Consider the following 27,433-nt stretch of genomic DNA (forward strand, 5'->3'; position numbering starts at 1 on the left):
AAATTCATCCCATTTTCCCTTCCTTCGGCAAAACAGCAATTGCAAAATCCTATCACAATCAACAGTCCCATTAACAGGCCATTTCTCCTGACCTTCTAACATAGACAGTGGCCACCAGGGATTACAATATTCAATGAGCAATTCCGGACCCCTTCTCCCAAGGATTGTGAAGATTGTCATGCAACTATTATGATGCCCAAAATTCTAGAAACAGATCTATACTTTGGGCACCCCTGTAGGAGCGTACGGCTTTACCCAATGCTGGCAGCAAACCTGTAAAAAACCCTTCTAGCCCATCAATGTGTATTATCACCAAGAGCAACTTATGCACAGGCAAAACCTTAAAGTACCGTCTTTACCTGTCTCCCAGAAGGAAATGTGCAGAGTATTCCCCAGACAACAGAACAGGAAAATCTCCAAAAAAAAACTTTGGTGTGTGCTGGAGCTCTGGCAGTTCCTCTGATCTGCTGGAATACTGACACAGGTTCCCATCTGCATCACCAAAAACTGTCACCAAAATCTGGGGAATAATCTCTCTATCCAGAAGGATAGGTTAGAAAACTAACATTGCTTTATTATGGTATCAGGTGCGGGGGGATTGCTCTATCTATTGTTCACACCAAGAATGGACAGTTTACAGGTTATACAAATCTATTATATACATAATCACTGTCATTCCACAAAGTGCCCATCCAAATACCATTACTCATTGCATGTGGTAATCTGGGCAGAGAAGGCTGCAGCACAGGCACTGTGAATTCAAGGAATGGTCTTTGGGGGTCGTGGTGGTGATTTTGAGAGAAATACTCTCACTCATTTTACACTTTTGTGGAAATCCCTTAGTGAAGGACATTGGAATTACTTGTTTAGTCTCACCAGTTAACTGTAAGTTCTTGTTTGGGCAAATTCATGACCTTGAGAGGTTTCTTTAGCTGTTTTCTCTTGCAGCTGTTTACCTATTTCTAGGCCTTATTGAAAGGAGAAAGGCCCACATCCATTTAAAGGAAGACATCTGGTCCTCTTGTTGCTTCCTTATCTTGAGAGTCCCTGTAGCCTTGTCCATGATTATGGCTCTATACACAGTGGAATACTTGTCTAATTCAGTATCCCATCTGTTGTATGGGCCGCCCGGCCTCCCCCCTCTCTTCAGCCCCCCCATGTTGCTGATGCCTCCACCACCTTCAGCCATGGGGCCCCCTGGGGCACCGCCAGGCCGTGACCTGGCCTCTGTGCCCCCTGAACTGACAGCCAGTAGACAGTCCTTCCGAATGGCTATGGGCAACCCCAGTGAGTTCTTTGTGGATGTAATGTGAAGCACCCGTCCCTTGTCTGTCTGCTGCTCTCCTTTCCTCCCTCCATCCCCGTTGTTTGTCTCCTAGGACCAGCCCTGGCTTCACCCCTTGGTTTTTTGGTTTGGTTTTGTTTTGTTTTTCCCTTTATTCCTTTTCGTTACCAAGACAAGAAAAGAAATAAACGAACTAAACCTTGATTCTAATCCCACCTTGAGCGGGGTGGATGGGCCTGACAGGCCTGCTGGGTGCCACAGCCCCTCCTGCCACCAGACTTGTGTATTGCCGATGGTAATTCCCTCCTGCTGTCCTCTCTAACGCCATTAATCTGCATCCATCCCAGCGCCCTGTGCTGCTTGCCCGTGTGTCACTGCTGCCTCAGTCTTCCCACCCTAAACATCTCTCCTTTCTTTTCACCCTCTTGTGTTTCTTCTGTCAAGCAGCAAAGAATTACGGGGTGTTTGACTTTCTCTGAGCCTGCCGCCCGTGGGGGGGAGAGCTGGAGCGTGGCGTGGCCCGACAGGAGGACACAGAGCTCCAGGGGCGCTGGGCACGCGTGGCGCTGAAGATGGCTTCTTTCCTCCCCCTTGCGAAGACACCCTGCCCTTCCTGCAGCCCTGTGAGGGGAGCAGGGACCAGCTTTCCATATGCGTGTCAGATCCCCTTGTAGTTGCCTTTCGGCTAATGCATGAATGTTGCAGGGCTTCAGTGCCTCCGGGCAGTGGAGAGATGCTGCCGCTTCCCTCTTGCCTTCTTTCTCTTGCCCACACATTGAGGCAGGTCCAAGCCTTGCCCAGCCTCATCGCAGGACCCTCTTTCACCTTGCCCCTGTCTTGAGGCTGTAGCTCTGCATTCATCCTGGCGCTGTGGTTAGTGCCTGTGCACAGTCCTGCACAGCTCAGGGCCCTACACTTGCCCTTGGCTACTTTAAGTGGTTCAGGGCAGAGTTCTGCTCCCTCCAGCCGCTCTTTGCCCTCCTGACTGTGACATGTTGCTGCCTGTCCCATTTGTAGGGGCTGTCCAATGCCTGGGGCTGGCAGTTACAGCTATGGCCTTCTCCTTCCTGCTGTTGAGCAGTGTGACATCTTTAGGGGCCAGCATGGATGTAGAAGATGACCCCACTCCCTCAGGGCTCTGAACTGAACCTGGTGGCAACAGAACCTCTTCAAGGAGGGGGGCCGCATCCTGGACTGAGGCCTCTAAGCTCAGGGCCTGCATATGTTCCCAGGGTCAAGCATGGTACAGTACAGACACCCTCCACCCTCTCCTGCTGCCATGCTGTGGCTTTCTCTGCAGGTGTTGCCTCCGTTTCTCCTTCCTGTGTTTGCAGTTTTTAGATGCTGGAGATTTAATGTATTTTACTCCTCGGGGGTCTCTGTTACGCCTGTAACACGTCTGCCAACTCTCGCGTGCCATCAGTTGATCTTTCCGTGACTCCTAAAGCCTCTCCTTCCCATCATGCTGCCTGGAGCAGAGCTCTGCCTACTACCTACCCACCCATCCCCTGATCTCAGCACTTGAGAGCTCCCGCCTGCCCCCCCATCTCCCGATCCCAGCAGCCTGCTGCCTGGTGGCCCTTGCCCTCCCCTACCGGCTGAGTTTTATAAAGACAAACCCAATCTCCTTGTTTTTATTTATAAACACACGTTTACTGGACTCCAGCGTTGTGGTGCTGTTTTGTTTGCCGTTTCCCCCAGCCTCTTTCCTGTCCTCCAACCCTTCACTCTGCAGCGAGATCCCAGCACAAGGGAAGGGCACCCTGTGTCTGTTTTCCAGTTTCCTCTTCCTGAGGTGCCGTGGGCAGCTGCAGCTTGAACGTGGGCCGGGCTCTACCTCCTGCGGCCGGTGAGGGCCCGGCCGCGGGCGTTGCGGGCTTTCGGCTCTCCCGTCTCCCGCTCCGCACTGCGGAGAGAACCAGGGGCAAGCACGGCAGCGCCTGGTGCAGCCGCCCCGGCGGCGGTGCAGGTCGCGGGAGCCAGCAGCGCCGTGGGAGCGCACAGCGGCTTCAGTCGTTCACTGAAGGGGGAACAGCAGTCCCTGCCCCGGCGCCCCGCTGCACCCTACGGGCGGTGCCCCCCCAGGCCGGCGAGGATGGAAGCTCGACGCCCAGCAGTTCGTTACCGGCACTCGCTCCCTGCACACGGCAGCCAGGCCGCGTCCTCCCACCGCCCCGAACCACAGCTCCCAGCATGCACCGCGCCGCAGGACTACAGTTCCCAGCAAGCTCCGCGCAGCGCCTGCCTTCCCCGGCCGCCCTGCCCCGCCCCGCCGCTATAGCTCATGCGCAGAGGCGGGGGGGCGCGGGTGGGGCATGCGCGGCAGAGGCTCTGCAGTGATAGGGGGGGCTCGGAGGGAAGGGGGGGCGGCGGCCGCCATCTTGGGCGCTGGGCAGTGAGCAGCGGCGGGCAGCGGCAGGTGAGTTGCTCCGAGCCGTCCTCTCGGTCCTTGGTTGGCTGTGCGCCCTGCTTCTCTTCTCCCAGTGGCCTCCCGCGGCGGGGCGCGCTCTGCGACCGCTCCCGGGTGGTGGCCGACGTGCTGCGGCTGGCGGCTTCCGCGGGGTTCGCGGGCCTGCCCCGCGGGGCGCGGCGCGGCACGGCCCTGACAGCCTCGGGGGATGCTCCTGGAGAGCGAGGATCCCAGCTGACTGCTCCCGAGGATGGGCACAGGAGCGGCCATGCAGCCGAGCCGCGAGAGAAGCAGAGCTTCCCTGGGACGGCTTTTCCTGAGGTACCCATGGTGGGCTGGAGGGCGACCCCAGCGCCGCCGAGGCTGGCTGACCCACTCGCATGTTGCTTGGGGTTGAAGGGCTTATTAATTGTTTCTGTTGATCAGCTAGCTGTCTAGAATACCTGGGATGGCAGCCCTGCGGTGCTGAACCGGGTGCTGGTGGGGACGGAGTCAGGCTCTGTGTGGCACAGAACGCCAAGGGAAGGCCTGCACTGATGTGCTAGGTCAGCCCGAGCAAAGGTCTTGTCATTGCGTCGGGCAGGATCTTCCCCGAAAATGATTTGCCTGTGCTACGGATATAAACGTGAATTAGCTAGGTCATGGCTTGCACCCTCTAGCTTCCTCCCTGGAAAACCTGCTGAGGCAGAATGTGGTGCTGCTGATGGTAAACTGTTTGTTCTGAGGCTTAAAACGGGTTCTTGTCCAATGGCTCTTCTAGATGCATTTCCACTTCCATTTTTCCCTGGGCTAGGTTTGTGGATTCAGTAAAGCTGCAGGAAACACAAGCCTGTGTTTATCAATCCGGTGCAGTTGACTTATTTCCCCACTGGGAAATGACTTGCTTATGATCTAGCATTCTACCCATAAGCTGTGTGATTCCATGATCTGTTTTCAGCTTGCTTTAGTATGACAAAGCTGCTATCAAGCTTTAGCCCCAGGCTGCCAAAATCTGGGTCTGGAACTTTCCCAGATAGGTGAGTCTGGGTGGCTTCTAGGGCTTGGAAGCCTAGGTATTACAGGTTTCTGACTGCATTCATGCTCATGTGGTGTCTTGTTGGGCAGCGTTTGCTTGAATGCTGCCAGAGCTGTAGCTGTTTTTTTTGCTGTTGTAGAAGCTGTACTTGTCCCTGTGAGTTTTGCTTGGAGGGGCAATCTAATCTGAAGAAATGCTGCCAAACTGTCTGCTTACATATTTTCCCTGTCAGAAGGGAGGCATCACTCTTCTGTAGGAAGTGCCATGCTATTGACATCTAGTGGCAAAGATACCTGGCCTTCTTTGGGCTGCAAACTGGCTTTGTTTCAGGGAGAGCATTTGAGATATTTCTTGAAGGGTATTATGGCTAGCTGCTGCTTCCTCCTCCTGTGACAGCACAACTATGGCCTTTGAAGAGTTGAGTCCTGAGGCTGTGAAGGGTTATATCTTGAGTTCTTTGGAACACAGATGACTGGAACTCCAGTTTGATGGTATCTCTTTTCATGGAATGGGAACAATCACTAAACAAAATGGGCTTTGTAAAGAAACTTCCTGTGACCCTAGTTAAAATCTTCCTGTCCTATCCCTGCATCAAGAAGAAATAAACCCAAGACTCTTGTTTGCAGCACAGTGTCTTGTACTGATTTTTTAAGCTTATACTACTGAAGGCTATTAGAGTATTTAAAGGCTCTTCTTAGGGTCACCTGGAAGATGCACAGAAGTATAGCCTGGAGTGCCAGAATATAGTTGGTCTGTATGGCAGAATCAGCTTCTCTCCTTTACATGACCTACAGAGTCAAAAGTTGTCAGCAAGCCATATATATTATTTTGATCTCAGCAGGAGGTTGGCAGCTTAGCTAGAAGCTTGCAGGTTGAGGCACAGGATGTGAAATGTAGTTATCTGCTCTACAGTAGCAGGAGAGAGAAACATTAGGGCACCTAGACCACTACTGATCCTTAGAATATAAGCTCTTACTCAGTGCTCAATCTCTGTTAGAAAATGAATGGAATGCAAGTTAGTGTTCAGGTTTCTAGCTCAAGAGTGAAAAGCAAGTTGAAGATGCTTCAGACTGACTTTAAAAGTGCTTTGGAAGAACTGGTAGAAATGAAAGAAGGCATTGGGGCTGTTCAGAAAAGGTTTGACTCAAGGTGGGAAGGTGTGTCAAGTGTTGTTCCTGTGATGTTTTACCAGAATAAGGGAGCTTTTCATGTTTTCCTGTGTCAGTATTTGTCTCTTGCTACTCTACAGACTGGCTGTATGCAGTATGGCATTCAGAAGTAGACTGTAGGAGGAGAGCCTGGTAAGAGCTGAACATGCTTCTCTTCCTGCCCACTGGTTGTGGAGATTTATGGGACTGGGTTTAAAATAGGAACAGTTTCTTTGCAACTGATGGGTTTATCTCAGTAGTTCTTTAGCTCACGGTATGCCTCTTAATTAAATTATGCAGCCTGTCTTTCACAGGATGAAGTGATTGCAGCTACTCTTGTTGAAAAGCAAGTGCAGCCCATGGCCTCATGGAAGGTGGCTAATGCAGCCCTCTAAGCAAAGCTTAGATGCTTGGATTAGCTGGTGGGGTGATGACATTGTTGTAAGCTCTAAGCCTTCTGGTTTGATAATGGCTAGCCTGAAAGGACTGGTTTTCTGAATAACTCCAGTTTGCCAGAGCAGCCTGACTAATCCCCCTCCTGTTTCAGTTTTTGTCACTTGTCCAAGATCATACTGATTTCTGGAACGCAGAAACTGTTATAATTGGTAGCTTACCCTCAGCTCTGTGCAAGAGCTGCAGTACCACTCTCTTCTTCCTGGAGAGAGCTCTAGCAGCTAATGTACCCTGAACTGCTTAGTTAACTAAGCTCATTAATGCACAGAAGTCTTACTGTTAAGTCAGAACTCAAACTTTCTTTTAATAGACTACTAAATGGGTTGGTTGCTTTACACTAGCTTATTAGCTGACTTGTGATTGCTGTTTCCTAGGTGTGCTGTGTAGAATGGAGAAATAAGCATTCCTGGTTTTAATCAAAGTGATGTCTGTACTGTGGAAAGCTCCTGGCCCCTGCTCCTAACGGGAGTGACAAAGCCCAAATAGCTGGGTCTTGGACTCACTACTGATCTTCTTGTGTTTATTTGTATTCTGTACTTGATGACACAGGGAATTTGATGATGCTAACAGCTTGTCTCACAGTGGGACTATAGCCAGAATGGCTTCACAGGTGAGGATTAATCCCCTCAGCTCTGCTGATCAAGTCTCAGTGGGTTGCTCTGTCAGTGGCTGATTTGGAGGCATCTTTATCTTTCCCTGGACTCTCTTGGTTATGGTCTCAGCTAACCTGCTGCAGACTGGCTTCTGGGGCTTTGTCTAACGTGTTATGGTTTGAGAGAGGGATACTCCGTAATACACATCACCTGCACAGCATGAGCAAGGACATGATTTGAGTATGCTTGATTCTTTTAAGAGGATACATGGTGCCATGTCCATCATTGTAAGTCTAGCTAATCCTGCTGCTTTTAAGTGGTGTAACTACTGGAATGCATTCAAATCCACATCCCAGTATTTGCATTTTATCCATGTTCTTTTTTGTAGCTGGGTATTTTAATGTTACTTTGTCACAGTTGCTATAAAGGTATATCTTAATGCTCTGACTTTCACTTGGCTGGGAAGGCATTTCAATCTAGCCTTAACTCTTAGTGGGTTTATAAGAATGCCTAAGTATGTGGTCTGTATGTGATGCTCTTCATGATTCTTTCTATTTATGGGTTGCAGTAGAAGCTATGGGAATGCATTATGGCAGCAGAGTAGGAAGCCTTAGGTATTTGTATGAGCAGCATTCAGATGTTAGAGCTTATCCCTATCCCAGTAGCTAGCTGCTTGGAGAATGCTGAGTGTGTTGGGGGAGAGGCCTGTTCCTAAGTTAAGGTGATTAGTCACAACATTGTGTGAATTCAATATACATGGGGGGGTCTTCTCTGTACCTTAATTGGAATAAATTCGCCCATACTATAACTAAGAAACAGGGCTGTAGGTAGCAGTGTGGGGTGGGTTGCCATATGTTCAAGCTAGTGAAACAGAAGGAGGAGAACTGGAAAGCTCTAGTAATGCAGTTGATGGACCATTAACTCAAAGGCTTCAACTAGAGTCATCTTGTTTTCCAGACACTTAGTGATCAACAGTTGAAGAAGCAATGGGCTTTGCTCTTAAACTATGTCTGGCAGTCAGCTGTTAGCTTGAGGAAACTCAAAACCAGTGTAGGGCAGGCTCCTCAGAAAAGGCTGACTGTGGAGAGGAGCAGAATGAGTCATTGAAAACTGAGCAATGCTGCGAGCTTTGTGAGTCATGTTGCTTATGCACAGAAAGCAGATGAACCCATCTCCTGTGGTGGATTTCATATTCCGGGGCCTTCTGATTCCAGCAGCCATGAGTCACTGAATGTCAGCCTCAAATTAATTTGAGCCCTGTTCTCTGCAGTTCTTAACCATTGCAAACACTAGGGTCTTTCTTTTGCAAAAAGAAAATTAGAGGAGATTTAAACATCTGAAAGCAGAATTATGCATTGTTTAAAATCTGTGAAAGATCATACCAACTCTACCACTAAAAACCTCATTCTAGTTGTAATGTAAGCTTGAAATATTTGAAATGAGTCTGAAACTTGTACAGAAACACAAATGAGGATCAAAACAAAGCAGGCTTGTTTTCACTGCAGTCACTTCAAGGAAAGCCATTGTCATCTTAAAGAGCCATTCTTCTTGCTAAGCTTTAAGCAACTTTCTTTTGCATGCTGCCCTTTGTATAGATTTTCTCTCATCTGTTCATATATCTCTGGGCTAGTCATTCCACCTCTTGAGTGTCCATCTGTGTGGACATGTTGGCTGATGGAAGTAACTCTGTAGTGGGGAGGGAGCGTGGTCACTTTCATCTTGTGGATCTTGTATCTGGGAGGTGTGTAATGCAAGGCTAGAGCAGAAGACTGGGCTGTTGTCAGTGTTCCCTGAACTTCCATTGTGGGCAAACTTGGTGAAGGCTGGCTGAGAGAATACCACTCGCTGGCTGCTGTTGTGCTGGCTGTGCTTGCAAAGCTTGGAACTCTCAGGATGCTGGACTGCAGACACTGAGCAGAGCAAGGCAAATCTGTTTATAATTCAGTTCAATATTTTGTGCACTTGAGGCCGCTTTGGCCCCCAATGTCATTAGTGGGAATGCAGCAGGAGGTTTATACTGCATGTGTCCTTCAATTGCTGCAGAGACCTGACAAGTCACTGGTGGAGTTGGTTTAGTCATCTAAAACCATTTCCTTGTCTCTACTGTCCCTAGCCCATGTGACTTTGCTTGGTACCTGAGGAAGCACTTTTATCAGTTGTCTGATGCAAATCAAGTTAGGTAACTTGCACTTAAATATGAATTCAGGTTTAATCTGCAGAGTTGTAGAACTCTGCAGTTTTCCCAGGCTTGAGGAGAATCATAACTGGTATGGAGGCAATCTCCTACTACATGTGGAACAATGCTAGTGCGTCTCTCTCAGGCATATTTAAGCTGGTAGGCTGCTATTCTAAAACAAACTGGCAGAATGGTCCTGATCCTGTGGCTGAATCTGAACTATGTGAAACTGCTACCTCAGGTGTTAGCCAGGGAGTTGCACAGCATGGAGAGAGTCCCTTTCTGACTTGGAGCAAGTTGCTCAATACAGGGTTGCATTACTGGTGTAGCACAGGTACTATGCATCAACTGGCTGGTGGCAAGTCTCTCTCTGTGCTCCTGTTTTGTAGAGAATGGTATGCATTAAGAGCAGTCCTATCTGGTCAGTAGGTGTGGCATGGGGTGTATGCGTAGATAAGAGGGTATTCACAGTAGTAAGGGCAAAATAGGTCAAAGTTAACACTGAGGTGCAGTGATGGGACTGTAACTTGGGACACTAAATTCAAGGTGTGTAAATGAACAGTGGTGCATATAGCAGGTGGATGGATTAGGGAGCAAATTCTTGCTTTACCTGTAATGTGGTTAATCACCTTGAAGACAGAATTCAGTGTGATCTTAGAGTTATGATAGGTGATGAAATGGTCAGCTTCTTGCTGAGTGGTATTTTAAAAATGTAAGTCAAGTACAAAAAATCGCTAGGAAAGGATCAAAGCAAGTTGTGTATGATTGTCATATTGTCTGTATCGTGGCTTGCTGGCATCTTGAATAACTTGTGCAGCTGTATCCTCACTTTCAGAAGGAAAACTTTTAGAGGAAGGCACTGAGAAAAACCAAAGCATAAAGCAATTTCCCTGTGAAGAACAACTAAGTTGGGAACATTCCATTCTGGGAAGGAGGGTAGTCGAGGCATTGGAGAAGATCTACAAAATCCTCAGTGGCCTGGAGATATAGGGTGGGGGCTCATTTGTAATTGCTTCTTTCTGCACTGAACTGGAAGACATAAACAAAGCTGGAGGAAGAAAGAAAAATCAGGCTTAAAACAAATAAGATGTTTTATACAGTGGTTATAAAACTTTAGACTGTGGATTTTGGTTTTCTTTTTTCCATGAGATGCTGCTGATGCATAGATTTGAGAGGAAACTGAGCAAATACTTGTAGAGATCTGCTGAGAGTTCTAAAATAAACAAGTCGGTAGAGGGGGATCTCCTGGAGAGTGGTTTGTTGTTTGGGGTTTTTTGACCTTTTCTTATTGTTAATCTGACTGTCCTTTCATTGCTGATGTTGAAGACAAGACACTGAGCTAACAGATCTGCAGTATGAGCCCATGTGGCTCTTAAATGTGCAAATTAAGCTGGCTAGGTTAGGGGCTAACTCTGTGTGGAAAGTTTGAAGCCTGAACTTAGCTCTCAGTGTGTTTGTATAAGGAAGCAGCCTAGCATCTTATTTACATTGACAAATAATTTTTTAAAGACTGAAAGTGCTTGAATCACTCTCCATCTAATACATTTTTATTAATGTACAAGATAAGCAAGCAGTTGACTCTGCTGCCTAGTAGTGTGATGCAGTTAAAAATGCTGGTGTTTTCACCTGTAACTTAAGTTGTTAGAGTACGTTCTAACCTAACAATGAGAAAGTGTAGCCTCATTATCTCAATCAGCCTTTAAAGTTTGTACATCTTCCCCAGAGAAGTTTTTCAATGTTTAACGCTAAGCTTGATCAGCAGTCTTCTATATGTTTTGTAGTAATGTAGCAAATATTCAACACTTTTTCAACAAGCAATTGACTTGTCATGCCAGCAAGAGGCTTTGTCTTGTATATGCTGTGTGTCTGATCGTGTTGCTCATCAAAGCAGACATTTCCTTTATGCAAAAAATAGTGAAACAAATAACTTAAGCAGTATTAAAACCCAAGAGGGGTAATTTTCTTTTCTTTTTTTTTTTTTTTTTCCTTTTAAGACTAGGATGTGCTTTCTAGGAATCTTCTGGAACAGGTTTGTTGAATTTATGATCCAGCTTTGACCAGTCACGTAAGCTTCCATGGAACTATTCAATACAATGTAAGTCTTAACTTGGTTACAACAGGCCCTATCTGAACGTGGAAGCCAGCAGTGTAGCAGTCTGAAAAGACATCTCTTATGTGGAATGAAAAAATACTAATTAGGGAAGTATTTCCTAGAGCGGGCAACAAGTTGCTTTTGTCATCATAATGGTTCTAATTCTTTTTATCGTTTGGCCTGTGTGAATGACCTAACAAACATTTGCTGAATTACAGCTTCTGCATCTGCCAGACTTGTTGGGCAGCTACATTTGAACAGATATTCCCTGTGTTTTGGGTTTTAGCCCTCCATGTTAACCTTTCAGTTGTCTCCTGCATGCCTGTTAGCGCTCTGTATATTTCATATCCATAGTCATGAGTGTGTGGTACCAGCCACTTCCTTACATTTGAGAACCTGGCTTGTTCTGTTGACGAGCTGGATTGTCTCCATCTTCTGGCATGGGGATGCTGGCTTTGCTGCCAGCTACACTGTGTAACCTCAGTCCCTCTGTGTGGGGCAGTGGGCAGCTACAGGAAGCTTTTCCCAGTCTGTAACTACATGGGAACCTCAAATTGTGTGATGCCTTTGTCTTAATAGGTTTGGCTACACAGTCTTATTCTGGAAGGAAATGAAATGCTTGTATCCTGAAGTTATAAAGTGTCACTAATGGGAATGGAGGAAAAACACATTTGAAAGCCTCTTCTGTGCTAGATAGAGTCTCAGACATCAAAAAATGTTAATGACAGTGCCACATGAAGCTGCTGACAGTGGCAGGAGGCAGCCTGTTGATAGCCACAGACACTTGGTCAACAGAGTGTGGGAGGAAAAGCCAGGAAGCTCACTACTGAGCTCTGGGAAAACTGCCTGTTTGTCTGTTTCTTGCTATTTGGACATAACAACTGACTTTTTGATACCTTTTTTTTTTTCCCTTTTAATGAGCAGAAGCAGACCTCTGGTAGCTGAGGGCCTGTAGCAGAGAAGTATGTGTAATGTTAGTTTGAGGACTCGCTATGTGTAGCTAAAATTGTTGGTGTAAAGGCTTATGAAATTTAAAGTTCCTTTGTTGTTCTGCAATTCAAAGTAGAGGCTGCACTGTAAATCTTGTTTTAGTGCAGAGCTCATGTCTGCAGTAGTTCTTTCAAAAGGGCAGCTAATTTAGTTTCTTGACCATAACTTCTAGAGAGTATATCACTCTTAATGTGCCAGGCTTCCACCCTGGAAGTTCTTTTGTCCCTTGATGTGTATTGCTTTTGCTGTTTTGTTTTTTCTCCTCCTTTTTTTATCCCCCCTGACCTTTGAGATGGTCTGGGGCTGGGTCACTTTGACTTCATTTTGCAGTGTTCCTGAGCAAACACATATCAGGTCGCTGTCAGCATGTGTTTGTAGGCTGGCCTCTCCCTATCCTTTCCACCCACCCCGGACAAGTGGGTGTAGGCTAACCCACCCTAACAGCAGTGAAGAGATGGTTGGTTATCTAATGCTCTGCAGTGCCAAAGCTGAGAAATACCTATGTGATCACTCACACAAGACCTAGTCAGGAGGCTTGCCCTGTCACATCTGTAGTGCTGTTCTCTGGACTGAGCCAACCAAGTGGTTGCTAGAGTGGGTATTACAACTTGGACCTTAAGTGAATAGGATTGCATATGACTACAGGAATAGGATCTGAAGTAGCTGTGTATTAAAATAATCTTCTGCATCAATAATGCCTACCAGCTTTATAGCTGTCTTCAAAACAATCTTCTTTTGAAGAAAAAGAAGATTAGCAGTCTAAGAAGGTAACCTCTGAAGCATTAGCCCCCAGTTGAAGTGGGTCATGGTTGAGATCTTCCTCTCCAATGGCTCCTTGTGGCCAAACTGCACTCAGTTTGGACTCTGAAGTGTTTCTCAGTTCTGGTGCTAGGGATCAGCAAAGGCTGCAATGTTGCTCTCTAAAAACTATGTAAAAGCAATAATAAACCAAGGTGTATTTGCTGCAAAGGACACCCTGCCCTGCCCTACAGTGGTAGGTTTAGTGACACGTCAAACACTTGTGTGAACTCTCTATGAGAAGATTTACTATGAATTGCATCTGATCTGTGTCTCAGTCACTGGGGAGATAGAGGCTCTATCACAGAAATAAAGGGTCTTTGATTTGCTTGTCATTCCAGGCTTGCTTTTTTCCTTGCATTCAGGGGAATAGACCAGGTACTACTAATACTTGAGGCTTGATTCATCTGTGCTGAGGAGTGGAATGATATGTAAGCCTGCATATATTTGGGTGCTAATTTTAAGTTTCAGTCCTGGATACAAATTGCTGTCACATTCAGAGTCTCATGTGTTACAGGATGTACAGTAGAAGTAGGTCCTTGCCTAGACCTCAGCTCTTGGGTTGCTTCAAATATGCTCGGGAAGTCACTCAGGTGGGTCTCTGTCGGGATTCCTGTCGTGGCTCCTTAGGTCTTGAACAAGGCAGTTGGTTCCCAGTAGGTTTCTTCATTGAGTCCTTTGGTGTGCCCCTGAAAAGCAGTTCTGCAGCAAACATGAGAGAATGCTGATCAGAGAGCCTGGCTTGCAGTTAGATCTGTTGTCGTATTTACAGTCTGTACTGGGACTGGGAACACACACTTTTCCATATCAGACCCCAGCAGATCAAAAAGTATAATCTGTAACTGCAGTGATAAGGCTGCTTTTCTCCTCTCCAGAGTAAAACACTGTTTCTAATAGTCCTTTATAAGGAGCCCTGTATTCTTCTCTCCAGGATGTAAGCACGAGGCAGGCAGGCATTTCCAGCATCTGAGCTGCTCCTGAGTCTCTGGCTGCTCTACTGGGCCTTACCTATAGGGTGTGTGCTATGAGGTCAGTACCACAGGTACTGTAAGAATCATCTGGTTGAGCACGTGTGTGACAAAAGGTGTCTGTGCCCTGGCTGGTAGCCAGCAGGTGTCAGAGTCTGTGCCTGCTGCACTGTTTGTTTGCCGTGCAGCTTCTTATATATGCTGTCTCTTGCTTCAGGTCTTAAGCAACATGGGAAGAGAAGACTGAAGTTCCATCATGATCGGCGGCTTATTCATCTATAATCACAAAGGAGAGGTTTTAATCTCTCGAGTCTACCGGGATGACATTGGGTAAGTGCTTCTGTTGCATCCCTGGTCTTTGCATTTCTGTCTCATTTTGGTGTGGACAGCAACCTGGAGCTGCTTTATTATGCATTAGCTGTGCATGCATGTAAGACTGCAACTCAACTTGCTGCTCTAGGCTTAGTGCAGAGGCAAAAACCAGTTTAAGCTCTGGTTACCTACAGATGGTAGGTAGTAAAGGATGGCCTGCAGGCAAACATGGGGCTTTCTTTTAGATATTAGAGATCTGGCTGTTACTCCAAAGGCTTCAGCAACATGGACTGCCACTGTGGGAGTCTACCAGCTCCACTGTAGTTGTTAAAGCTTTATGGAAGCAGTAATGTGGGGTCTGTCTGCCACACACTGTAACCAGGGCTCTGAATTAGTTTCAGACACTGATGTCTGGCATCAAGTACAGGCATGCAGAAGACTGCCTATGGCCTGGGGAAGTTGTCTGCAAGCAGTTGTATCGTAACCATGGCTGTACACTTAAAGCTGGCATTCTGTCCCCCAACTTTGTATGGCAGCCTTGTATGTGAAAAGCTTACATTCCTGGGTAGTTAAAGTTGTGAGAAGCACTGAAAGCCTTTAGTAGATTGTAGGGGTGTCATTGCATTTCCCAAAAGTGTTACAATGCGTACTTAGAGTGGATCTGTGCAGTCCTTAGGCTGTTAGTTCCCAGAAGGCACCTGACTAAAAATTCGGTGTCTTAAGGGAGTGGATAGTGTTATAAGGAACCCAGAATTAAGTGATGCTGCTTCTTGGACTAAAGCCATGAAGTGGACTTCTTGCAGAATGCTGCTCTTCCTAGTGGCTTTTCAGTAGTGTTAGACATTAGGTGGAAGTTAGTAATTAGTTAATGGAGTTAAAACATAGGTAATGGAAGCAAGGCTGTGGTAGGTGCTAATTCAAAGGCCTGTGAGAGAGATCCTTCTCGACAGTTTAGTTAAAAATAGTTTGTATCAGGTCTCCAGAATGAATAGTAGCATGATGTGCTGTGAAATAGCTTGTTGCCATGAATGATAACAAACTGTCAAGCTGGTCTGCCTTCAGACTGCTCTAGTCTGAAGAGTGTGTCCCTTCTTGTTACTAATTGTCTAGTGGAGATTCGAAGTTGAGGTAGAACTAGTAGTTACTCAGGACTTGCACTGATCATTGATGGAGTAGCAGTCAACACAATACTTGTAATAAGGCTTCACCTAATAAGCTTTAAATCTCTCTGCTTGTTCCAAGTCCACTAAGGTAAAGTAGCTGCTCTAAGGTTGCCTAAATTATTCCAGTACTTCCACACAGATCTGAACCAAGAAACCATTGTATTTCTGAAGCAGAAAACTACTGGCTACAAAGTTTTGCCTCATCCTCTGATGTACTAATTCATTTCATTTTTGGTTACTTGTTAGCTGAAGATCTTCAAAGTGATTTGTGTGCTAGATCTGACTTTGTAAAGTTCACCTAATGAACAGTTATCACAGTGATCAAGCCAAGCCAGTCTGAATTATAGATAATTTTTGAATTTTGAGAATATGTTGGGGGAGGACAGGGATGGGATTAGGGATACTGTTACTGCCATTACTGGCAAAAATTTGAGGTGTTTTTTGTTTGCTTAGTTGGGTGGCTTTTTTGGTTGGGGGTATGTTTGCTTTGTGTTTTTTTGGGTGGTGTGTTGTTTTTTAGTGGCTTGCAAACTTAAAGCACTTAAAGATAGGATTGGGCTCAAACTGATATTTATTCAAAAAGCCCTTTTAATTTAAAGGGCATTCTAGCTGTGGAGATGTAAATTGGTGAGTGAGATAGCTATTTTTAATGTAGTTATTTTTAATGCACTGATTTTTCTATTGCTTTTTATCTTGGCTCACTGCTCTTGCAAAGTGAGTGACTTGTGTTCCATACCTGATAAAGTACTTCCCGCTGGCTGGAAAAATGAAACTAGAAAAAAGGATTTCCTGCCTGTTCCTTTTTCATTTGGCAAAAGGTGCCAGAAAGAGTCAAGTGTTTTCTCTAGGACTTCAGAAGTCAGTGTTCCCTTGAGTGAAACCCTCCATTCAGTTCCTGTGAAAGTGTCAGTCTTGTGACTTAATAGCCAGCACCAGCTCCACCTAACTAAGCTTCTTCCCCAGTGTTGGATTCCTTCTGAAACAGGCCTTCACACTTTGTTTGGAATCTTTTTAGACATGTAACCTTGTAAAACAAGCTGTCTTAAAATGGCTATGTCTCATCTTGTGGTGTAATCTATACCGCAAGTAAGTGAGGATCTTGTTATTTCCTAGTGTGAACATTAGCGTCAATACCAGGTCTACTTAACAAAAACTTTTAGTATCCTGACCTTCATAAGGAAGTAGGGAAAGGAACAGCTATGATACTGTAGCTTGTAGTCTGTAGGAGTCTGTTTCCAACCAAACAACCAGGTAATAGACTTAGGAATCAAGAACTGTATAGTATTCTACATGTGACAGATCTGAAGTGCTGAGGCCTGAGCCCATCCATCTTAACTGCGTGGTAGGTTGAATTGGAAATGAGCATAGCTGTCTGTCTTTGAGTAATTGACTCTTAAGACTCCTTCCTTGGCCTTGGCATTTTTTGGCATCCTGAAACCTCAGCTGATGCAATGGGAGAGATTAAAGGTTAACTGTGGTTATGAGAACCCCTCGCCTTGCATAGTGTAAGGATCTAAATAAACACATACTACCTCAAATGTTAATGGGCAAAGTGATAATCAGTGAAGAAGCCCTTCCATTGACATTGTTAAACGCAGGGGTACCGCAAAACTTGACCTTTCTTTGCTTGCAACTTAGAATGGCTTCAGTGCATGTAGTGCATCTGTCCATACAGCAGCTAGCTGCATGTAAAGCAGCCTCTTAAAAAAAAAAAATGCAAATCACTATGCATTTAATTTAGGATACTGTGCAGGGCTCTACTGAGATTGACAAGTGGCTTGTTCTTCAGTGATACGATCATTGGGAGAACCTACGTGCATTTAAGGATGTAGCTATCTAACAAAAAAAAAGCTATTTGAAATTGAGCAGCTTACATGACAAACTGCATGCATTTTAAGTGTAATAGGCATTTGTTTTCTGAGCTTCTACTACATCACTTCGGCTTTGTGGCTCTTGATCCTTAAGGAAAAAGTGCAAGGTGGATAGAGCAGTGTCTGAATCTGCAGGATGTGCCCTGTCTCTCCAGATGTGCTCCAGCTCTATCAAACTTGCTGTATTTCCTGTTGGCTGCACCAAGCCAGAAGGCATCAACCCAAACAGCTTCAAATGAGAAGTATGGTCATAGAAATGCCCACTCAGACTTGCAGCCCTGTTCTGAGGCAGACTGGGAAGAAGACACCTGATACTCCATGGTCCCCAGGTGATGCCTCAGACTGAGGCCTCGGAGCTTTTCCCCTTCGAGCCCTGCTACATATGTTAGCAGAGCAGACTGGGTATCACTGATGTGATAAGGATGCAGCTCATCTGGTTTCAACTCCCACATAGCCCTAAAATTCAGCCAAACACAAGTCTGTCCACATGGCAACCTGACCATGGCATGTCAGCGTTGTGCCTTGTGAGGGCTTCATTGCTGCCACAGCTTATTTACTGTCCATCCAATACCACCTTGGCCTTTTGTGCCCAGGAGCAGGGGGAGGGGGTGCTGTTTAGTCTCTTATCTCTTTAGATTCATTGTGCCTTGTGTGTGTGTTTCTAACCCTTTCTCTTGTTGCTGTCACTCCTCCTTTCTCCGCTGGCGCCATTTCTGTCCATCCCATCTCATTGGCTGCTGTAGCAATAGGTAAGAGACGCGTGGTTAGGCCATGACTGGCACTTCATAGTGGGCAACTGGTGTGCTAGAAAAGCTTCATCAACCTGAGGCTTCTCCTCTAGTGTGCACTAGTGTGATTGCTGGTTCTGCTACTAGTTCTAGTGGGTTAGAACTTGAGGCTGGGAGGGCTAATGCTCCAGAACAAGCTGAACTTTCCTTGCAAAGCTTTCTGGAGGGGAGGAATGGGGCTTTTAGATACTGTTATTTTATAATAGATTAAAATACACTCGTTTCTACCTTCGTTTTTCCATAACAAATATTAATGTAACTCAAACTTGCAAACCTTCTAGAGCAGTAAAACTTGACTTATTTGAAGGTCAGATTTTTGCATATGGGAGAGCATGTTTACTGGTGAAGCTTCTACATACATATCCAGACCTTCAACAAGCAAGCACCTGCTGTGATAGCGTATGTTCCTTGAATATTCTTTATTTTCAAACTTGGAACTTTATGCTGGATTGTTGACAGCTCTCAATGCTTACAAGCATTTGTATGCCTGTATCCTTGCTTGCAAGGGTGATATTACTGTCTGCTCTCAAACATGGTTCTGCATAGTAAGTACTGTGGCCTTGATGCTGCAGTCAGGAGCCCCCGTATTCTAGTCAGTGTGTGAGAGTATGGGCAGTAAAGCACAACTGAATGAGTCTTGGCTCAGTGTGTAGACTATAGCTTTAAGTCTTTGTCTTGTCATGTAAAGCACTTAGGCTTCCTTCCTGTGTTCTTAGGATTTGGCAGACTTTAATCTGGGGTGTTTAACCTGGCCTGGATAAGGGTCCTTTCCTGTGGGATAAACTCATGTGAAAGAGCTGGCATCCAGAATACCCCTTGGACATCCCAATTTACCCAGGAGGGATTTATTCTCTGTCACTAATGTATAGACAGTGTGGACTGAAGATGACAGCAGCTGGGAACCTTGCACAGCACCTTTTCAGCACTGTGCAGAGCCTCCTTACTGTAAATGGTACTGCACCATCCAGTGCATGTAATGCAGTGCTACTAGAACATTGCACTGTGGGAACCCTAAGTCTGTGTGCAGGAGACCTTTTCTGAAGCCTGGTAGGCTTGAGAGGCTGTGTAACTGGAAAGTCAGTGTTCCTCATCCTGCTTGCTGCTTTGAGCCCACCCTCCATGGTGTGTGGGGGTATGGAGCTGAGGTGCATCTGAGAGCTAAGGCTTCCTTTTGTGGTGTACCCAGGCACTGACAGTGTGTCAAGTTTTGCTGTTTTTTTTTTCCTCAGAGGTACACCTGGGAGGAACTGCCATTGATACTATCTTGAGAGACTATAGCTTGCCTTGGGAAGAGAGTAAGAAGTCCTGAGCATGAAGAACAGACAATAACTAGGTGTTTAGTCAGAACTGATCTGCTCTTGGAGCCATAAGCTGCTACTCTGCTTCCGGCTATGGCAATCAGTCAAGAGTTCTAGCAAAATTAATTGAAGGGATGATTCCTTTGCTGTCTGACTCCAGATGGAGGTTAGCTTCTCCTTCTGACTACAGTTACACTGTGGTCCAAAGCTCCTTGGAGACAAGTAGCACTCTGTCTCCTTTAGTTCATGCAGAATTTAATGTCTAAGTCTTATCAGAGCTTTCAGTCGTCCCTCTTGGAGACATCCCCAGGCACCCTTCCTAAGCAAGCTGGGTGTATGCAGTTCAGTGTCTGACTGTAAATGCATAAGCAGAACTATGCAGCAGCTTGTTGTCACATCCCCAGTGCTAACTCCTCTTTGGTGCTGATCTTGTAGGCGGAATGCTGTCGACGCCTTCCGCGTCAATGTCATCCATGCACGGCAGCAGGTGCGCTCGCCTGTCACCAACATCGCCCGCACCAGTTTCTTCCATGTCAAGCGTTCCAACATCTGGCTGGCTGCTGTCACCAAGCAGAATGTCAATGCTGCTATGGTATTTGAGTTTCTCTACAAGATGTGCGACGTGATGACTGCCTACTTTGGGAAGATCAGTGAGGAGAACATAAAGAACAACTTTGTGCTGATCTATGAGCTACTGGATGGTGAGATGTGTCCTTTATCTGCTATGTGATATTGCGCTTGGTCATTCTAAAAGTCTTAGCTTAGTTTGATGTCATAATAATCCTTGAACTATTTTTAATGTGTGGCAAGTTCAGAATTACTTGCTCTGCTTTCTGATGCCACCTGTGCTGTACATGTGTATAACATCCTAAGCCTATAGCCTTGTGTTGGTTGTCACTCGCTTTGCTGAAGGGCAGGGAGCTGTGCATGTGCATAAATGAGGCAGCTGGTACTGGACCCCAGCTTCTGAGTACATCCTGTGTAGTTGTAGGGCTGTTGTTATACCAAGGTATATAAAAAGGGTTATCATTAGCACCTCTAAGGCCAGGCATCCCAGCTAGCGCCCAGGTGGCTCTAGCACCATATGGCAGCAGTCACCCAGGCTGCAGTTGGTTGCCACTCTTAGGTTGCCTCCTGGGGGCAGTTCTGAGACAGAAGAAGATCAATAAAACCCAACTTGATTTGTCTAAGCCGTACCTCTCCCAGTGATGCAGGTCCAAATTTTGCCAAAGAAATATAAGTGTCCCTTCAGTTGCCTGTGGTATCAGCCTGCTTGTGGAGATTGCCCTTGAGCTGTCCCTGTTCAGCATAACATGAGTATTTTGTTTTAGCTATGGTTCAGTTTCTTTTCCAGACAAGGCATCATGTGCATGTATCCTGGGATTCTTAGCCAAGGGTCACAGTGACTGATGTTTAATCTGTTCCTTCTAGGCAGATCAAGAGGCTAATGTTTCTCTGCTTTGGTCAGTTACAGCTGTCTCCTAGTAGGTGAAGTGAGATCAAACCCTGCCAGTGTGGTATTACACAGTATTCATGTGTAATATGAAGGGCTCTTTTCTCCCCTGTGGGTTGTCTCTCTTGTGGGTTGTTCCCTTTCTCTTTGAGGGGACTGGGTACTAAGTGCACCATCTGTAAGAAACATCTGTTCTTTCCCACAGTGATCATCCTGGAGTGCCACTACTCTGCTATTATTTTTTTTTTAGGGTTCGTTTCTTATTGCAGCTTCATAAGAAAATACGAATCTAATGAACATGCAGTGAAGATAGATTGTTCTGCTGTTGGATAAACCCTTACTATTGTCCCTTGGATTTTTTTGGAAAAACTACTTGGTGTCCTCTGTGCACATAGCTAGGCTAGTTGCTACTTAGTTCTAAAGAGCAGTTATATTCAAAACCCAGCAAATTTGTCAGTTGGACAGCTTTTCATTGCCCCTCCTCTTCAAAATACTGCATTGGGCAGTCAATTTAGCAAGGCTGTTCCTTTTTTTCTGGTAAGGAGTGCTCCATCAATTTATCCAGAGATCTAGTGTGTAAGCAGTGTCTGTGCACTGTTGGCCCTGTCCTTATAGGAATGGTTAGCATGGCTGGCACTTTTATACCTTGCAGCTCTGGACTAACTTTCTTTTACTTTTCTTTAGAAATCCTCGACTTTGGCTATCCTCAGAACTCTGAAACGGGGGCTCTGAAGACCTTCATCACCCAACAAGGCATCAAGAGTCAGGTAACCAGAGGAATTTGGGGTACAGCACTTCTCTGCTGGTAAATTATCTGTAAGCCTCTTCAAGAAAGTACAGTCTTAATTACCAGCTAACCATTTGACCTATGCTGCTTGGAGGTGCCTGAGTAGATTAAGAACACCCCAGCAGGGATGTAGCTCAGTAGCATCTTGTTCTAGGTGTCTCTGTGCTTGCGTGACCTCATGTTCCCTGGCATATGGTGCAATGTGTGAGGAAGGGCCCTGAGTTAGAATGACAGTCCCTTGCATGTAGATGATGGCTGGCTTCAGGCCCTGTTCTGTGTCAGCTTCTGACAGAGGGTAAACAAATCTACCTGCTGAACCAGAAATAGCTCCTGTGTGTGTGTATCTCACCAAGTAGGTCTGTTCTTCACCAGCCTTCAGTGTTTTTAGCTGTCAGGCCTTGTAATGAAGTATTGTTCAGACTTGTAAATCTTCCTGTCAGTCAGGAAGCTGATGTTATTCTGTCACTGCCTGTAACAACACTGCAGATCAGCATCAGTACAGTCTGAGCTTTCTCATGTTTAGGGATTAGAACCTCTGCTGTGCATTTGGCAGAGTATTAACTCTTGCAACAAATTTCACATGGAAGTGCGCTTGGGGAAAAGAGATTTAAATTGGTCTGTTCTTGAAAATGTGTATTAAACTAGCTCTAATCCTGCTTTGGGCAACAGCCCTCAAAACTAGGCTTCCCATTTTAAACAGCTCATTCTCAACCTCAGAAACCAAAAGACTGTTACAGTCACTGTTTCTCATTTCCCCAAGGAATGTTACTCAGCTTGTCCATTTCACACAACTGTGGAACTCATAATGAGGACTTAGCCTAAAACCTGGTCCTCTCCCCAGTGTAGCAGGTGAGTCAAGAAAAAAGCTGGGAGTCAGTTTGTACCGGAGCTGTACAGCAGAGACCTGGGTGAAGCTTCAGGGTACAAACAGAAGCAAAGTGCCAAGCGAGAGCCTGCCTACCTGACAACTGTGTTTAGGATAAGCAGAGGTCAAAGTCTCTGAAGGTTCTGTTTCAACTCTGTTCATGAGCACTGACTTCTGAAGAGCTTCTTTGTAAATTTTTAACCTACTAATAGGAAGGCTAGCTGCATCTTGAGAAGGAGGTAAGAGAGAAGCTGCCCCTAAGCAGTGTATTTCCTGCCAGAACAGCAAACAGTGTTTTGCAAGAGGGCACACGTATCAGTGGCCAGATGTGAGTGCATCCAGTCTCAGTGCTCCATCCCAAGCCCTCGTGTAAATCACTCTTGCCTTCTGCAGTGTGACATTTTGGGCAGTCAGCATTCAAGCTAGCTGAGTCAGCTCCTGTTCCTAGAAAAGCTGTAAACTAACCACCACCCTCATTTCCTTCCCTAACTCTTTTTTTTTGCTTTTGTCTGTTTTAACGATCTGTTATGCTGTTTGCCTGCAAACCACTGTCACAGCATCTTGCTTTATGCAACGGCAGGTTTAATCCTTTCCTTACAAAGAGGAGTTTGGACTTCAGCTTGACATACAGAGCAGAATGACTGCTTACTTGTTGGAATTTTGGGCAGCCCAGTTTAAAAAGCAGAAGTAATCCTTTCCAGGCACAGTATGGCAAACAGCAACAACTGAAACAGTACTTGCAATCTTCTGTTCTCTACTCTGGTACATCTGAGTGGCCTGTCTTCCATGCTCCTTCATGCCTGCTTAGTTCCTGATGATGCTTTCTTGGGCTTGTGCCCTTATGAATTTAAGGGGCAAAATCCACAGTTGTGGCAGAATTTCCAAACTCAACTTTTTAACTTTGTTCCTAATGAAAGATTTTAGGCATACTGAGCTGCTGTTCTCTGAATGCCCTCCCTATATGGCTGCAGTGGCCTTTTCAGGCCTGGTGATTGTGGAATGAAAGATCTGCCCTTTTTTTAGAGTGTCTGATATTGCTGCATTGCTTGCCAAGGGAAGTGCGCCTGTGCTCTGGGAATGGGGTGATGTGGCATGCAGGTTTTAAAATGTGCTGGTGTGCAATGTGGTTTCACTTCTTATCTTTACCCATGAGGTTCCTCCCTACTTCAATAGCAGAACTGTAGGCCATACCAATGTCATGTATCAGAACTGATGTTCCTCCAGTAGAGGCTAAACCTGCTCTTACAGTTCAAGGTGTGCTCTGTGTACTCATCACTCTTTGGATCCAGTCTGCATCTGTCCGAACGTCATGAACTAGATGAATGCTGTAACTTTCTTCCCCTCTTAAATGCTTTTTAGGAGTGTGAGTTGGTCAACTCTTTAGTTACAGCATTTCCCCAAACCTTAGGTATACTTTAGTGCTAAAATGCTGTTGTTACTTTTTGAAAGTGAGGAGCAGGCTGCCACCAGCTGCAGGAGACTGGTAACCTGCTGGTAGCTGTCTCATCAACATGCTGGCAACTATGTACAACTGGATATTTCTCATCCTAAGTTAAAGCTGCCTTATTTGTCCAGTTAAGAGAAGCTCCCAGTTCTGAGGAATTTTGGACCCAGCTGCCTTCAGTCCTTTGCTCCTTTGGGGAACATTCATGCAGCTGGGTGCTCTTAGCCTCAGTATGCTCCAGGAATCTGCTTCCAGATCTATCAAGTCACTTTCTGTAGCAGCCAGCAGAGGTTCATGGCACTGATGCTATTGCAGGAGATGGGAAAGTCAGTGCATGAGCAGTGTCCTTTTGGAAACCAGAGAACTGGGTGTTATATCCGTGTGTCTTTTGTTCCCCTTGAGCCTGAACAAGGCAGATAAGGAGGTGCTTTTTTTTGTGGGTCAGACAAGGGAGGTGCTTTGTGCTCCATTGAACACTCACCTAGGCAGTTCCCAAGGGAGTATAAAGCTCTGTCTCTTAGGTGTTACAATGAAGGCTCTGCTTGCTCAAGGATTTACCACATCTGTGGCAAGAACATGTGTGAAACCAAGCCACTGATTTAAAGCTGAGATCCTGTACTGCCACCCTGTGGACGCAGTGCAAGGCTGCTGCAGCAGGACCCACTTTGAACAGTCTGTGTTGTGCAGTCGTGGTGGAAGAGGTAGAGTTAACCAGGATATAACTTCATACAGGACCCAGGCTTAAGATGCTGGCAGTCCTGGGGGCCTGGTGTTTCCCGTAGTCTGGGCGTCTCTGCCATAGTAAATAGTCAAGGCTTGCTTTAGGAATGGCAACATCAGGAGTTTGATCTGTGTGGGAATATTACTGGGAGTGGTATTGGCTTGTGTATCACTCCCTCTGCTCTGTCTTATATTTGGGTGGTGCATAATGGGTCAGGTAACTTGGGTACAAGTTACTCCCAGGGAGATTCCAGTTGGACACTAGAGGGAAAGTTTTCACAATGGGAACTGTCAGCCATTAGAATAATCTTCCCAGGCAAGTGATAAATTCCCCAAGGTTGGACACTAAAGATTTGGCTGGACAGGGTGCTGGGCCATCTAGTCTAGGTCATGCTTTGCCAGCAAAGGTTGGATGTGATGATCCTTGAGGTCCTTCCAACCTATGATGAAAGTCTGAAAAGCCATTTCATTGTTAGTAGTGCTGGCTTTCCTGAGGGGAGCTGAAGGACAAAGCCCCTCATCTTGTTTGTGGTAATTAGCTACTTAGTTACTGATAAGCTGACCTGCTTTGTTCTTGTCCTGAGGAAGCCTTAAGCCTAACCTGCCTCTTTCTCCTCTTCCTCCCTTTTCTTGCAACTGACCTGCTTGCCTGTTAACCCTGTGTGCACCACACTTGCTGCTATACATCTTCTTGACTTTCTGCGTGTGACTGGACCCCGCCTGTAGCATCAGGTAGGAAACCTCCCTGTGCCTCTCAAGCCTCTTAGTGCTTTTAGGAGGCTTGGAGCCTGGATACTGTTAGATGCTTGCTAGGTTAGTGTTGATATGTAACTCTGACTGCAGTCATTAAGAAGCAGTCCTTGGAGACTAGCTGTCTTGTGGCCCTATGGTTTCATGTTGGATAAGGGTGCGAACTGGTCTGTCAGCTGCTTCTCTGCTTAACATGGATTGATGCAACAGTCTGAGACATAATTTGGGTGTTACTGGTGCAGTCCGTGCCTCCCTGCACCTGGATGTAGCTTAATGGACTAGCTAACAAAATGGAAGAACCTTTCTTGGTGTCATTATGACCAGTTTTTAGTTAGGCGTAGAATTTGCTGTATTGAGGAGAGAATGATCAAACTGGGGGGGATGTGACAGCACCCATATCTACCTGTCAAAAGCAGCTCTGTGTAATAAATGACAAACAGTTGTTCTTGGATTTAGTGCAAGGTTTCTTCACCTTTGAATTTATGTAGAGGTTTAAGGTGGCTTTTTTTTTTCCCTTCAGACTAAGGAAGAGCAGTCCCAGATCACCAGCCAGGTGACTGGGCAGATTGGATGGAGACGTGAAGGGATCAAATATCGTCGCAATGAGCTCTTTCTTGATGTGCTGGAGAGTGTGAATCTTTTGATGTCCCCCCAGGGTAAGTAGGAGGTGTTGGGCTGGCATCCTTCTCCCCTTCAGGCTTTGTAAGTGAGCACTTGTGGAAGTGTTCTTAACTGTACTTTTCTCTACGCCAGGTCAGGTTTTGAGTGCTCACGTCTCTGGCAGAGTGGTGATGAAGAGTTATCTGAGTGGAATGCCAGAGTGCAAGTTTGGCATGAATGACAAGATTGTAATTGAAAAACAGGGCAAAGGGACTGCAGATGAAACAGGGAAAAGGTAAGAGACACTGGGCTAAAAGCCACTGCCACTAGGGACTCTCAGGGAAGGGCAGCAGTTAATAGCTTATCTGATCTCATAGACAAAGCTGGTATCTTCTTCCTTCAGATGTTACTGCTACTTTTTCTCTGGGTAGAGCAGTTGTCTGCAAGCTACCAGCCTGAAGGCCTCAGTACAGAGGGCTTCTGTCCAGCACTCCAAGTATTAAGATTCAAATGTAGTGTGGAGTTCTTGCAGCTGGAAACACTTCCACAAGATGTATTTTTCCCTGGAATTTGTGTCCCTAGCAGTTCTAATCAGCACAGAGACTCTTATTCATAGGATGCAGTAGTAGTGCGCATAAGGAGCTGTAAGGGAACCCCTCTGACCATAGCCTACTCTACCTGGACTGTGCCCAAACTAGAACAGCTGACAAACTCTGGGTAAGCCCCTCCTGCTGACACACAGGCAGTCAGTGGCTGTGTGGATTGGAGGGAGGCTTATCCCTTCTGGGAGCTCAGGTGCCTTCCTTCCCACTTGTACCTCAGTCAGTGCCCACACTGAAGCTGAAAACTGGGTCTTGTGCTTTTTCCAGCCTTCCTGCTTGGGGTGAAGAGATAAAAGCAAAGGGACAGCCACTGTTCTCTCACTAACCATTTTCAACTCAACTGTGTTTCTCTTGGTTGTGTTTTGTTGGTTTGTTTTTTTTGTTTGTTTGTTTTTTTTTGCTGACCCCCAGTGAATTGGGAAGGTAGATAATCTGCTTGAGCTGTGTGTGCACTCTGCTCTCCCCCTGTCTCTTGCTTCATGTTGACTTGTGCATGTGACTTGGATCTTAGACACTTTCCATGATGGTTCCCATAAATGGAGCTGAGCTGCTATTTGCCTTTTCTCTCAGAACCAAGCCAAGAGCTATCACTTCACTGTCACCTTTAAGCCATCTTTCTTATACCTGAATCTGCATAGTAAAATGGATGAGCCTCAGGTCGCTGCCTAGGGGAGATATATACTCTAGTGAAAATGTCACCTGCATAGGCCTCTGAAGAGTCAGTAACACTGTTCCAGAGCTTCTGTGCTATGACTGCCTTTGCCTTTAAATGTGCTATTGAGTTACAGAAGCAAGATGGGCACAGACTCAGTTCTCCCTAGCTGTGGTTCTCTAGTTGGCAAGAGCTTGGAG

At 45.9% G+C, this 27,433-nt stretch overlaps 1 protein-coding gene across 3 annotated transcripts in view; it reads left to right on the forward strand.

Moving 5' to 3' along the window:
• The first annotated feature begins 3,552 nt into the window (after positions 1–3,552).
• Positions 3,553–27,433, forward strand: part of AP2M1 (adaptor related protein complex 2 subunit mu 1) — a 28,646-nt gene continuing 4,765 nt past the window's right edge. The window contains exons 1-6 of one of the 3 annotated variants that reach the window (XM_061452333.1): positions 3,553–3,704; positions 14,146–14,258; positions 19,796–20,061; positions 21,498–21,580; positions 25,900–26,035; positions 26,133–26,274. In XM_061452333.1, the coding sequence (XP_061308317.1) occupies positions 14,185–14,258; positions 19,796–20,061; positions 21,498–21,580; positions 25,900–26,035; positions 26,133–26,274 (701 nt within the window). In that variant the 5' untranslated portion in view covers positions 3,553–3,704; positions 14,146–14,184. Of the gene's footprint in view, positions 3,705–4,688; positions 4,712–10,312; positions 10,336–14,145; positions 14,259–19,795; positions 20,062–21,497; positions 21,581–25,899; positions 26,036–26,132; positions 26,275–27,433 lie in introns of those variants that run through there. The other 2 variants (XM_061452334.1, XM_061452335.1) reach the window with 2 other exon arrangements.

Source organism: Pezoporus flaviventris, unplaced genomic scaffold (genome assembly GCF_033815535.1).
Source record: "Pezoporus flaviventris isolate CSIRO_AGI_PZ_B2104156 unplaced genomic scaffold, CSIRO_AGI_Pfla_v1 ptg000013l, whole genome shotgun sequence".
In the NCBI taxonomy this organism is placed as follows: domain Eukaryota; kingdom Metazoa; phylum Chordata; class Aves; order Psittaciformes; family Psittacidae; genus Pezoporus; species Pezoporus flaviventris.